The sequence below is a fragment of the Glandiceps talaboti genome, chromosome 13, assembly GCF_964340395.1.
Source record: "Glandiceps talaboti chromosome 13, keGlaTala1.1, whole genome shotgun sequence".
Classification (NCBI taxonomy): Eukaryota; Metazoa; Hemichordata; class Enteropneusta; family Spengelidae; genus Glandiceps; species Glandiceps talaboti.
The window spans coordinates 8345549-8361288 of record NC_135561.1 but is presented as its reverse complement, the minus strand read 5'-3'; the positions used below and the strand labels follow the sequence as shown (position 1 = coordinate 8361288).

Below are 15740 nucleotides of genomic sequence, written 5' to 3'. Positions count from 1 at the left end.
TTATTTTTTATTTGTAATGTGTCTCGGTATGGTAGTCATGTTCTTTTCCATATGGTCTCTGTGTTATTGGTTTCTTCCCATCAGATGTACAGCCATAACAGATTGGAAAAACAGTGTTATATTGTCTTTTTAAGTTGATGTCAGTATCCGCATCCACTATTTCTGGCAAGACTTCACAATTTTCGCTATTTCTTTTCTTTTCTTTTTGAATATGCAAAAAAAATCGTTTAGGGTCAGCAGTGAAAAGTAGGTGGGGGTCAGGTAATAGGAACCGAACAATTTTTTGTCAAGGTCTAATTCTTGTTAAAAAATTTCAGAGCTAGAGTTGCGGAATACCCAAACCCATGCGGAGACATGCCACATTCATTATCACAGATTCTATTTCAGGACAGAACCACACGGCTAGCTAGTACTCTCAAAGTCTATGGTCTACAAATATCCCTCGTTATAGATTCTGTAGTGGAAGGTGAACTGACAGACATCAATAACTACCACGACTGAACTCATGAAAAGGTACATTGCAAGTGAAATGTACACTTTTTAGAATTTTTTTATACAATGTATATTGTTTTAAATGTTTGGTGTAACTATAGTACTAGGATGATGCATACTTTAAAAGTGGCATATAATAACACAATGCGATTAGTATTTGACCTAAGAGGTGCAGTCAGCATTAGTAATATCTGTGTAACCAGTGATATTTTGAATTTTTCATCGCTCCACCGAAAGTTGCTTTATACATTTAACAGACGTATTGCAGAGAGCCACAATACTTTAATTCAAATCTGTATTGACTCTGATGCATATTTTTGTTAAAACTTTTGGAGAAAGTATAGGATTGTCATGTATAGTACAAGATAGTTTCTAGTTTAATTATTTTATCTGTCTTTTTCTTTGTGTTTGTATGTTTTTTATATTTTTTATGGGACATCTTTGTGGCCCGAATTAAAGAAATAATAACAAATAAATAACATCTTTATATCATACTTGTATGCAAGACTATACTTTAATGTCAGTGAACACTTAAAATCACCCAACCATCAAACATGACACTACTCTGTATTTTAAATATGATATTTATGAGCAATAACACTGTATTATAGCATTTTTAAGTAGATTTAATAACTACCTTCATTTTAATTATGTTACATACAAGTAGACTAACGCACCTACATCTTAACCTGAGAAACAAACAAAACACAACTTTCTTAGTTACAGACCACAGGACTTTCCTTACATTAGGAATTCTATTTTAAGGCATCGGAGACAAAAACAAAGCTGTCAATTAAGATAAGATGCCCTTGGCATCTCCAGCCAGCAGGCACAATGACCACACCTCAGTAACACACAAATACTCAAGGTTACAAAAACATCTTTTGTTCTTCATGAGTTTTGCTTTTAGGTTGTTATTATTTTGATATTTTCCATTCCATTCCTTTCATTTCCAAGGTTTGTATACACCACCAACTTCTACATTTTGTTGTACATTTTTTATGTATAACCCTTTCATGACTGGAGACGAGTTTTAAATAATTTTGGGACCCAATTTATATGAACATTTTCATAGTTATAATAATATTACTTCATTACGAAATAACATTTCTTTAATTCCAGTCTAAAATGAAGCTGATATATGCCAAAAACTTACATAAAAACAAGAATTTTCTTCAAATAATTTTGGCGGCAAAGTTTTCAGTACTGAATGGGATAAAGACAACCAGGTTAGCGGTAAAACCTGATACCATTATACCATGCACGAGCCAAGTTGAACAAAAAAAAATATGGAATAGATACTTGACAGACCTGACAGACATCAATAACTACCACGACTAAACTCATGAAAAAGTACATTACATGTGAAATGTACGCTCTTTAGAATTTTTTTACACAATGTATATTGTTTAAGTGTTTGGTGTAACTATAGTACTAGGATGATGCATACTTTAAAAGTGGCATATAATAACACAATGCGATTAGTATTTGACCGAAGAGGTGCAGTCAGCATTAGTAATATCTGTGTAACCAGTGATATTTTGAATTTTTCATCGCTCCATCACGCTACATCATGACGACTTGCATTTATGTCACAACAATGCGTGTCTACATCATTGGCTTTGTTGTGCTGTGTTTGAAATATGAGTCAAAATGTTCAAAATTGCCATTACTTTCTCCGATTTTAATTTGATATTACTGCCTATAGTATAATCAAATTATTCCCCAATATTTTTCTTCATTCTGCCAGAAAATACTCGTCATCTAAGGGTTATGTCGCTACACTCGTGGTGACAAAGCCACTTATGTCACTCGGATTTAACTTGGCTGAACCGAGAAAACTTTTGAGGAAAAACATCTAATCATTAAGAATCTAGGAGGTTTATAAAGGAAAACTGGTGCTGTGTTCATTCCATCTCTTCTATCATTTTTTATATGCAAATTAAGACATCTATAGAAAGCTTGCTTTTAGACTAACTAGGTTATCTGTAAGACTTTGCATGCTCGTTAAATAAACTTTTGAATGATAACCATGAATGAGAACCTATTAAGTACTGAGACAGAAAGTGGGTACTAATTCATTCAATCACAACATCAGGACTCGTATCTCTCCAGCTGCTAATGATAATATTATTAGTTTTACCATCGGGTGGTGGAACATATCTGATACTAAGTATAGAAATAGTTAGCCCTCATTACATCTTTACCCCAATCAGTATGTACCATTTTTAGACCGTTAACATTTAGTTATAATAAATGAGTACATTTATCAAGGCTTAATCCTCTAGTTTCCTTTTTTCCTCTGGGCATCCTGCAACAAACACTCAAAACTTCGGAATCAACAATTGGAAAAATACCAAACCTGTACCGAAACAGATTGGAGTACTATCGGTACTCTTTTTCCATTAAAACTTCAACAACAGACAAGAACTAAACCTGCTGAAGAGAGAATACTCAAGTACTGTCTAAAGTGAAACTGCCCTAGGCAATGCAGACTGACTAGACTCATCTCTGAATCTCTTTATGACCAAAGCCGACTGCAGGTTCAATCCCTTTAACATCAAATCTATTCTGATCAACCTGTACAGCGTCTGTACGCTTCACCTACTAACAACAGGCGTAATGATAATGTCTTTATAAATATCTATTTATCAAAGCCCCTAGCTGCTAACCCAATTATCTTTATTTAGGCCATTGTGTCTCTTTTCATTATCACTAACATCTCATTCTGCAATCACATAGTACTCTGTGTAAAAATAACAAACGTATATTTTTTTTTTTTTAAACTTTATTTTCATGTCTATAGCCTATAGAGTGTAGTAACGCCATGTTCAAGTTATTGTCTATCTGTTGCTATGAAAACAATAGCTATCAGTGAGGAAACATACCTTAGATTTATAGCCAAGACTGCTACAATTCATAACTTCAGATATGAGAGATCGTACGTATTAATGTAAAACTTGTGTTCTGGACCTGGTGTTCATCCATTGTCAAACGTGTAACTTGAAATTGTGATATTCAAGTATCTGGCCATCCTAATAACATACAATTGGTAGCCAATACTCTAATGGGTTAAACCAATCAATAGGGTTGTCAATAGCTGAATGGTTAAGTCACTGTCCTCTTACCATTGCAGTAAGGGTTCACGCCCTGGTCAGGGCTTGAGTACATTTACCTTGCTGTAAGTAAAAAGAGTGTCGTTCAGTTGACTCTTAGACTAATGAACAATGTATGTTTTCCCCGGGTACTCATGTTTCCTCCTGCATTAACACTGAACCCATGTGGGAGAGCCCTCACTGGAATTACTGGGACACAAGTTTGTACAAACTTAAAGAACTAGTCAGTAATAAATATATATAGATTATTATCATTATTATAATCACTACCTCATTAAATGCCTGAAGTGGCATGCACACATCTTGTAATGCTTACATTTCCTGTGGATGCCAACAACAGAGCTAAAAGACATGTATTATAAACAGAACAAATACATATGAGTCATCCTAAGGCAGTCTGGTGTTACACACACACACACACACACACACACACACACACACACACACACACACACACACACACACACACACACACACACACATATACATATACATATACATATACATATACATATAAATACAGACGTACGTACGTACTTACGTACATACATACATACATACAGACAGAGACAGAGATAGACAGTCAACAGACAAACAGAGATATACACATACATACATACATGCATGCATGCATGCATGCATGCATGCATACATACATACATACATACATACATACATACATACATACATACATACATACATACATACATACATACATACATACATACATACATACATACATACATACATACATACATACATACATACATACATACATACATACATACATACATACATACATACATACATACATACATACATACATACATAAAACTCACAATCTTTGTCGCTGACTAAAGTTACTTCATTTCTCAAACGTTACTCATGTCTGGATAACGTTGTAGTAGCAATCTTTCAATTTGCAAACAATTTGTTATCAGTAGTTGTGATCAGTGGGAGTCAAACAGAGCAAAAAAAAAAAGAAGAAAGATCTACAAAGACCTTGGGGGCAAATAGTATTTGTAGACTGGATACAAGGAATCGGTAATGACAGTATCATACATGCTATCTATTCAACAACATCCATGGGGAGGAGTTGGAGAATAGAAAATCCCACCTCCAAGCTGAATCGAAGCCTGTGGCTATTTTTCATAGCTCTGCCTACTACATAACTTGAATGTAGACAGACTTTAATAGTCATTGAGACAGTACTTGGCTTACAGCCACACAAAAAGTCACAGACAAAAATAAAATAACAGAAAACGACATCTTTGAGATTACACTGCGTGTGTAATAGACCGGTAAAGTGATGAGTCATCGTACTCGTTTCTTTATAAATCTCCACTTGTCTGTGTGTTATTTATACTGTACATATTACACTTTCCCATCTCACTATTGACAGCATGGTCTTTAAGTTTTGAATTGTCATATATACTAGTACATTATTTGGGACAGAACTTTTCAGTCAGGTACAAATCTCAACTATGACAAGTACGCCCTCTAATGATAGCCAAATTTTGTTGTTGTGAGTCAAAATGAGAAAAACTGAGATTTCTTGTGAGTCACCACATAGTAAGAGATAGGGGAACACCAAATTTTGGTGCGTCACTAGAAATTGTGTGCATCAGTGGTGCGTCAAATTGCCTTAGGGGTTAACTCAGTTATAATCTCAATTTTGAGATCGGGTCCTTAAGTTTCACACTATTGTCTGATTCAAAAGTACATGTGAAACAATATGTGATACGTACACTGATACAGGTTGAACTTTTCAGTCAGTTCCTCTGCAAGTACTTTTCCCTTACAATTGTGTTAAATACTTATTCTCCATCTGTTTAACCTAACTAAATGAATTTCTACATGCACTATCATCAATTAGGAATCATTATCACAAGCACTGCAATGGCACAAATTCTTCATTGTTACATTTTTTTCTCAAAATTGTGACTTATTGATGATTTGGAAACTTTTCTAATGTTTCAAACAAATACACTACTGCTCATAATATTGATACAATAAAAGTAAGTTTTTTTACATAATTCTTACATTAACGGTAATTTCATTTCATATTCTATTATTTGTAGATGTTCTGAGACAAGACAAGACAAGACAAGACAGGACAAGACAGGACAAGACAAGATAAGATAAGACAAGACAACATCTACTGGTAGAGGTTCTCCAAATCTCTTTGGTCCTAGGAATACAACTACTGATAGGATTGCAACAGATTAGCCAATACCAAGCCATGAAAGAATCTGGATTTACTACAATATTGCAATGTGAAAGCAACAACATTGTGAACATGATGTGAATTGGATTGCTACAGTGTAACACATGATAGCTACAAAGTTGCAAGAATGATATACATTACTCATTCCATACTTGTAATATTGCTACTTATTTGGTCAACATACAACAATCAAAAAGTGGACTGTTACAATGAACAATTAAAAGGGATCAATTTTGCAATAAAAACAATGCAATGTGTTTCATAATTGTTACTATTTGGTCAACAAAATAATAATCTGATATTCCAATTGTTACAATGTAACAACTTAAATGCTACAATGTTGCAAAACCGTAACAATTAACTTATCATATCTGTAATATTGCTACTATTTACAAGTTGCTACATAAATCTCTTTATACGACAACAATGTTACAAAACAACTTTTACAATGGTGGGATCAACCCTGCCCATATATTAACACTAAAAGCTGACCTGGCCATAAAAACAATATCTATGAGGTAATCAATGTCTCACTGGGGGAATGGAGCGTGCTGGAATCATCGCAAGGTCACAAAAATCTCATACTACAACATAGTTTAACCTTGACCTACATCAATTTGAGTAGAGTTCAATACATTAGAGTACATCATGACTGTATGTGAGTCACCTAATTAGTTAGACACATGATCACCCATACAGTGGTTAACAATAAATGTGACAGTTAAAGGCCAGAGTGAAGCAATACGATACTATTTCCCACAACGTATGAGAAAACAGACTAACAGAACACACACAGAATGAAATTTTAGTATAAAATTATGGTACCTATATCTCAGTTATAAAATTTCAGTTGTAAATTTTATTAACTGGCAAATGACAACAAAATAAATACTAATTATGTCTTTTTATATCTGGAATATCTCTTTTAGTTATCAATGGATTCACTTTGTTTGCTCTCACTTTCTTTGGAATTATTTGGTCAAATCAATTTTTTTTTCCAAAAACAAAGTTTATCAAACAAATTCTCTTTTGGAGGTATAACACAGGAACAGAAAATTAGAATCTGTAGCAAAGTCAACAAAGAAGCATACTGATACTAAGAACTGTAATATGAAGTTTTTATGAGTAATCTTACATTACATACATTTTTGGTCCAAAACAAAGAAAATATGTGCAGAGTTAATAATTCATTCAAATGAACATCACAACAACAAACATCCTGCAAAGGGACGATTGCACAATGCCACACACGCTCAACAAGCAAATTTTATACGTTTAAGTGGAAGGGGTCTGGCATCAATGCGATTGCTGAACTTCAATTTCACACTTCTAACCAAGTTTTGAAAACTTTCATGCCTTCAATGAGATGTTGATAAGTTGATAAAATTTACTTCTTATGTGACATACAGTGCTGGGATTCCGGTAATATTTTGATGTGTTTACCATCATCTCAGTAAACAGGTTCATGAGGTTGGAACTTCATGTTTACCATCATGTTTTTCATTACATCGATCTTAGTGGTGTGACCGCCACTACAGTTTTCATCAAGGTTACATCATAAATAAATGTGTGATGTCACACTTGTGAATGTTCGTTTAGGGGGAGGGAGGAGGGGGTTTTGTCCTAAACGAACGATGTTCATTTATTGAGCTTGTGCAACATTGTACGAACGTCCCTAATGTTACCAAAGTCATATTTCAACTTTTATACAATATACTTCACTATTACGGACACTTGATTATGTGAACATCCTTTCATGTCTTCTATTACAAATCAGGATTCATACACTTGAAGAATTTTTCATTAGTTTTCACGGCATATTCAGATCAACACTGACAATTTTCCCAGAGTATTGACCCGTAAAATATATTTAATTTGTCAACACGCCTACTTTCTTATAAATTTCTCGCCTATATATCAAATCAAAACTTTACACCAATAATGTTGATCATTCAGTTAACTGGGGTAAAATCGCATATTTCCAGGAGATTCCAGGAATCCTTTGAAATTCCAGGACTTACCAGGAACATTTGAACCCTGTTAAATGTATATTTCTCATGGCGTTCATACATTGCTGTAATGAACACCTCACTACAACGAACACCCTTTCAGGTCCCCAAAACTAATATTTTCAGTGCAACACACCCTCTATTATGATGAACAATTCTGAATCATTTCATGAATGATTTTCCAACTCTGCGAAACTTATACACACATATATATACCAACTAGTGTACAATCATTCACTATAAACAATTTTCACTTCATCAAATCTCTCTCCCTTGGTTCATTTCACTATAAGGTTACAGTAGTACTCATTTTAAACCAAGACACACAATCCTTTCCTTAATATAACTCATCCACTACTGAGAGTGACTAACAAAATGAATGAACAGTGTTGACGTACATGTGTAAAATTATCTGAGAAAATTCATCCGCTGATACCTTCATAGAACAGATAAATATAGTGTAAAAGTACAAACATACACACACACACATATATCGTGTATCTATAATTTCCAAAGTCTGATTTGACTCATACGTTCTTAATTACACGGTTGGGTGGGCCATATCACAACTGATAAGAACCAACCACTGCTCACCCTATACCATGACCCTTTGACCTGCAGGCTAGCGGCTAACAATACTACACCATTACCATAAATCAAACTCTCGTTGGTTCTCTTCAAACTTGAGAAATTTCATCTGATATTTGATAATTGTTGGCTCATAAGATCTGATGAATACTATCCATGGCTATCCACAACAACACACTCCACTACGACCTCCCTAATGCAATGTATAAAACACTGCGCAGCCTTGGCTGATCACTACCATGTACATGTATATTAACAATCATGACTACATTATTTGGTTTTTAACTCATGAATTACTCACACTGATATGTATATGAATTTACCAGTTTTCTACAGTCACTTTACAAGACAATGCTCTGCAACTAGATTTGATGAAAACCAATCACTGGAAACACAGAAATTGTTGGGTTCAATCTCAGAGTTCTAGTTGGGTTTAGACCAAATTAGTCTAATGTAGGTCTTATACAGAGCTTGGACCCAATTGGTCAAATCTCAGACCTACGACTCGATTGGTCAGATCTTACTCAGTCTCAGAGCTGAAATCCTATTGGTCCAATCTCAGTAATAAGGTCTATTAGCTGAGATTTCATTGGCTTGTGCAACTCAGTCTAAGCACCAAGATGCTATTGGTCAGATCTCAGTCACCCAGTTATGAGCTGAGACACTATTGGCTGTGATTGACAGGGCCAGGTAAGGGAAAAGAAAAGTAAAGCTTACCGCTGGATTCCATGACACTCCAGTAGTATGTTCATCTTGAACATAGTCCTTCAATGTTGTGAATATCTTTGTGAAGGCTCTGGCCCACTGTACTTGGCGTTCATCGCTGTAAGCAGTCAAAATACTGTAAGAGCCTTTCATTCTTTGTGAAAGTACAATCCTATGTGTTAACAACTATCTCTTCACAAAAAAAATAGTCAAATATTGTATAATGACTTAGTCTATAAACTCACTTATGGTACAATGATATAACTACATGTCTTCTGGGATTTGTTCGAGCAAACGTAAGTTCTTACAATGCACAGCTGGACAAGAGGAATAACTTTCATGTGTCTTTGAAATGATGATTCTCATTGGCTCCTCAAACAAAATGTACAGTCATCAGCCAATCAATGACAAGCTTATTATTAAGGAGAATGATTCTGATTGGCTTTCTTAAAACAAATAGCAGCTATGAGCCAATAGACTACACTGTTATTGAAGCATGTCCATTCTCTATCTGTATGACAATTTTTTGAAAATTTAACAAGAGAGTCAGGAGGAGAGTATTTGAACTTTGACCTTGGCAGTGACTTACTTTCCCTTGAAATCTTTGATGACCCTGTTAGTATAGAACTGAGCAGAGTCGCACATTTCTTTAATATAGTTGCCAGGTTTTGGTGCCTGTAGGGAAATAAACCAGATACAAACTATTTTAACATTATTTGGTTGCACTGAAATTAGCGCCAATGACGTTGTAGCACAACTGTATCAACTCAAAGGGATTCAAAAAGATATACATCATAATATATATAAACAGACAGACCAGATGGACAGACAGACACAACACCATGCCTATCGCATGTGGTTCAGTTGTGCTAAAAACTGTACAAGCTACAACTGAAGAATAATATTTTTTGATCAGACAACCAACAATATATTCAGTAAAAATTATCAAAATACCAATAAATAAACATTGTACATGTTGACCAGAGGTCTATTTTATCCGTAAATAGTACAGTAACAAGTTGAGTCGATGACCACATTGCATAGCTGATATTTGCATGTGGTCAGGGGTCACATTCAAATTTTTAAGTTGATACTAAATCTCCTCCATTTCAGAATCCAATATGGCCGCCAAATCCAGAGAACTTATCTCTGAGGGAAAATGAAAGCTGGCTATTTTCCTATCAAATTTCATTTACTATTTCAAAACAACTGGAAATAAACTTTCATATTGCAAAATTTCAAGGAATTTGAAAAAAATGTTGGTTTTCAAGTAAATTGGCTGGCGTGGCACATCGAACCTAAAACAGATGAGGACAGTGAGGTACAAGTCTAGTAATGCTTACATTAACTGCCTAAAGACTCAATAGATAGCAGAGAAATATGCTACAAAATGTCGAATAATATTTTGATCACGTCACAATTTGCTACGAAATAGCCACTAAAACTTGATGATGACCCATTGGAATGTGTATTATTCAGATAAAAATGATATGATTGGACAGTCAGCATATTAAATATTATACTCAGAATAAGGAACTCTTTAGCCTTGGGTCAATTTCCTTTCTTTATGTGACCTCTTTCCCACTCATTGCCTTGGCATATACATCTAGTCTAAAATCTGATATTTTTCTTTATCACAGAAATGTATATTTTTATCATTTACAATTTACAGATCAGTATCCAATATTAAGGATTGAGTGTAAAATACCTAATACCTAACATTGTATGTATGTATGTATGTATGTATGTATGTATGTATGTATGTATGTATGTATGTATGTATGTATGTATGTATGTATGTATGTATGTGTGTGTATGTATGTATGTATGTATGTATGTATGTATGTATGTATGTATGTATGTATGTATGTATGTATGTATATATATGTACATACGTATATGTACATATGCATGCCTGCACACATGCACATAGGCATACACGCACATGTGTACATACGTACGTATGTATGTATCAAACTATATGGACAATGAAGCCAAACTTACTACAGTCACCCATCCCATCACTGGAATACCCTCACTGACAGCAGACAAGTGGTTGAATTGCTTGCTTCCTCTGTTCTTTTCACGGAATTCCTGTACAGCTCCAATAGCATCAGCTGTAGGCTTCAACATGGATTGTAATACTTCCTGAAACAAGATCAAAGTCAAAAATTAATCCTAAACAGTTCACATGTCTAATGCTTATTTTAATACAGATATCAACTCATGCCTTTTTACAATCACAACTCTTTGGTTGTAGCACACATTACACACATTACAAAGCCAATAGGGTTGATGTTACGAGTATGTACTAAATGAACATCAAGCGAAATGAACATCAAGCGACATATAACATAGATGTCTTTCTTACACTCTTACAAAAAGTGACACACTCATGTGGGCAAGCTTAAATACACATGTTGGTAACTATACACACAAATGTAAATGCATGATAACATATAAACATAATATACACATATCCATGGATATATGAATATAATTATATATATATATATATATATATATATATATATATGTGCGTGTGTATAGTATATATATATGTATATAATATATATATGTATATGTAAACACACACACAGTGACAGACAGACAGAGACATACACACACATACACACACATACATACATACACACACACACACATGCATGCATGCATGCATGCTTGCATGCATGCATGCATGCACGCCCGCCCGCCCGCCCGCCCGCCCGCCCGCCCGCCCGCCCGCCCGCCCGCCCGCCCGCCCGCCCGCCCGCCCGCCCGCCCGCCCGCCCGCCCGCCCGCCCGCCCGCCCGCCCGCCCGCCCGCCCGCCCGCCCGCCCGCCCGCCCGCCCGCCCGCCCGCCCGCCCGCCCGCCCGCCCGCCCGCACGCACGCACGCACGCACGCACGCACGCACGCACGCACGCACACACACACACACACACACACACACACACACACACACACACACACACACACACACACACACACACACACACACACACATACATACATACATACATACATATATACAACTCACAGTTAGTGTGGGGTGGTTGTAACTGTTTGAAAAGATCATTAAGAAAGATTGCATACAGCCACTATAGTATAAAAGACTTGACACTACCAGAGAAAGCTTAATGTTTCAGTCTACCAAGTATCTTGACCTTTGACCTCCTTACAACAGCTGACTGGGTGTGACAATATGAGGAATGGTATGGTAAGATGTCCTTCAGCATGTTATATCTGTCAACGTGATACTTTCTCAGGCTAGTTAATGTTGAAGAGTTTCTAAATCCATGCAGTGCATATGTCAATGCAAGACTTCACAAAATAAAACATCAAGTCACATATATTTAGACTACCTTACCTATCTCTCAACACACGGACTCTCAAATAAACACTCCACTTTCACCTTCAGTTTTTGTACAAATATTGAAGGATTCCATCTGTTTTGATGACTAGCTTAGACTACATGTCCTGCAGGGTCAGTGAACGCTCAGGTGGCCTATACTTTCTCGATGTTATGTTGATTTTTTTGCTGTCAACTAAAATTATAAGCAATTTTTTCTCTTCAACAGAAACAATACACAGCTATGTATGATAATCATAGATTTGGTTATAAATATTAAAACACATTGTATGACTACATTTTATTTTCCATCTGTATATCATCGAGAATGACACTATTTCCATGATTTTTTCTAGGAATGTATGAATGGATTAATTTTTAATGTGTACCTAACTTGTCAATTTGAGCATGCTGAATGACACATTCCTTGAATGTAGACTCTGAGTCTGGGCCAGTCTGACTAAAATCTGATGTTTTGTACACTTCACGATTTCTTTTTGTTTACTGTCGTTTGTTCTTTTGTGTGCTCTCATCTGACACAACACCGTCGGCATTTCCCTACCAAATGTCACTCTTATGAGTAGCCAATCAGAATCCGTCTTACAATATATACACTCAATGTTTGAAATTGAAAGAAAGAGAACCACCAAACAATAACGATAACATTGTTGTCTGTGCTCTGTGCTTATGCTCTTTTCGAACAGAGTGCTCTGAAGTACTGTACCCGTATGTTTTGGTGCATTACGTGTTCTAATTCATTGAGTGAGTTCACTCAGCGCTTAGATTTGGTACAGGAACGCCTATGGTGTTGTGTCAGATGTATGTAACGAGCGCTCAGAAAAGAACAAACGACAGTAAACATAACGGCCAAAAAGAAATCGCAAAGTTTACAATAAATTGGATTTTAATCAGATTTCCTCACTGGAGATATTGACAAATATTTATAATAATTTCAAATTACTTGTAATATATTGTACACCGTAAACAGCATCAACTGTGGGTAAACATATTTTTTGTAGCTGTATACAAATCAAATTGAATTTTGGGGTCCGCACCCAAAAATCAGCACCCTCAACGGCAATCATGATTTCAACCTGTATCTGTACTGCTTACGGATAATATCTACCACTGACAATGTGGTTTGTCTGACCGAAAATGATACTCCAGTTATGACTAGCACAGTTTGAACATGGTGACATTCAAAACAAAGCTTTCGCTGAAGATTGAAACTTGTCACTACACCACCTACAGATAATATTGACCACTAATTACAAGACAAGGTATCTTTTTTTAAGTAATTGACTACTTTTTAGTGAATTTATCTTTGGTTATTTGATGAAAAAAATGTCCTAGTTGTAGTTTGTGCAGATTAAATACAATAATTTGGTGCATTGGATTAGTATCACCACGGGTACCTTGCTCTCTTGCGGCAATAACATAGGTCAGTATTTAAATAGAAATTTGGGTCCCTCAATCGATGCCTACATAAACTGATGATGTCACTGCTCTGTGTCTACAAAAAATGGCTATGTTACAACACTATGAGTACACAAACTTATGACGTCATTCAACTGTATATGTGATAACCTTTAAATAGTGACTGACAGAGTCTCTAAAACTGGTAATTAAGTCAAAATATGACACCCATAAATTGGTGACGTCACTGCCGTGTGTCTACAAAACCATCTATGATGTTATTGAACAGTGGTGACTTGTAAACAAGATAACAATTTTTATTCACTCATAAATTGGTGATTGTTTTGTGGTAATACAATGTGTGATGTCACTATATTAGCACCATGGCAAGTTGTGATGTCATTAACACTCATAAATTGGTGATGTCATTGTTTTGTGGTAATATGCTCAGTGAAGTCATCCATACTTTGGCAACTTGTGATGTCATTAACACTCTTAAATTGGTGACATCATTGATTTGGTGGTTTAAAATCTGGGGATGTCATTGCAATTTGACAGCAAGACAAGTATTTTGATTGACACTCACATACCGATGATGTCATTGCATTACGACCACAAAAATTGCAATGTCACTTCATCATTAGCAACCTATAAACAAGTCATGTCTTTGAGTGACACAACTATAAAGTGTTATTGTTGTGTAATTCTCATGACCTAAATTTCATTAAAACATAATAGTACATAGCTATCGGGCAATCACACAGCCTACTGCACACAATTACAAAGAAATAGGTCTCCCGGTTACATGCTACAGAAAACACTAATTCAAATGTGCATAGAATTGTATTGCTTCCAACAACCGGCGCCGGGGAGCCAAAGGTTACATATCAACTGAACAGGACAGACTAATAAACAAACTGAGTCTGAGCGATGATTGTGATTCATTATTGTTATGATGTTCACGACATAGTCAACAAAGAATGATGTAGGTGTGGTGACAAGACTTACAGACTTGACACAACATGTTCTTCATTCTAAACAGTCTCCCCTCGTTTGTAAGTTGTTTGCTTCAAAGTGTTCTATTGTATGGCATCCGATTATTTCATCCATCCTAACTTTAAGAATAGTAAGACTGTTTTGTCACACCATCTCACCTTGAATACACGGCTAGGTACTAACTTTAATATACTTAGTTATTCTCTGAGTCCAAACATGTCAATAGACTATTTCATCCTACATCTTACCCCAAAGGGGAGGGGGTACTCCCCCAAATTGAGTATACATATATGTGCCAACCTTTAAGGTGTGTTTTCTACCTCTTTGGTCTATAATTCGGTTCAAGTGTTTTTTTTCGAGCTAAAGAGTCTAAAATGGGGTCTAAATGTTTGGTCTACACTTAAGTGGAGTCTTGCATGGAGACATGACTTCCAGATCATAAATTCTCAGCTAATTCCCCCAGGCTAATTCCCAGGCTGATATTTTTATTGGATATCAGGCTTAGCAGCTGGTGAAATGTACATTTTTAGATTTCACTATATTGTGTATAGTCTGAAATGGGGTACTGGCTTTTCCTCAAAACAGATCTATAATGGGGTCTGGGGTTGGCAGCATTGGTTACACACCCCCACTGGTACCCCTCCCTCTCTTAAATCCTAACCCACCTACATTGTTATTGCTGGGTACCATATTCTTCACTCCAGAGCTGGTCCCCCACCCCCCACCCCACCCTGATCTTACCACACCTACATTGTCATCGCTGGGTTCTGGTACCCCACCCCTCCCCAATCTCACTCCACCTACATTGTCATTGCTGGGTACTGGTACCTCACCCCCCTC

The 15740-nt window shown here is 36.0% G+C and overlaps 1 protein-coding gene across 3 annotated transcripts in view; it reads right to left on the bottom strand.

Annotated features, from left to right (window-relative positions):
* Positions 1-15740, bottom strand: part of LOC144444427 (adenylyl cyclase-associated protein 1-like) — a 107135-nt gene that overhangs the window by 67988 nt on the left and 23407 nt on the right. For all 3 annotated transcript variants that reach the window (XM_078133838.1, XM_078133839.1, XM_078133840.1), the window contains exons 5-7: positions 11142-11285; positions 9727-9812; positions 9150-9255 (exon numbers count right to left, since the gene is read on the bottom strand). In XM_078133838.1, the coding sequence (XP_077989964.1) occupies positions 9150-9255; positions 9727-9812; positions 11142-11285 (336 nt within the window). The remainder of the gene's footprint in view (positions 1-9149; positions 9256-9726; positions 9813-11141; positions 11286-15740) is intronic.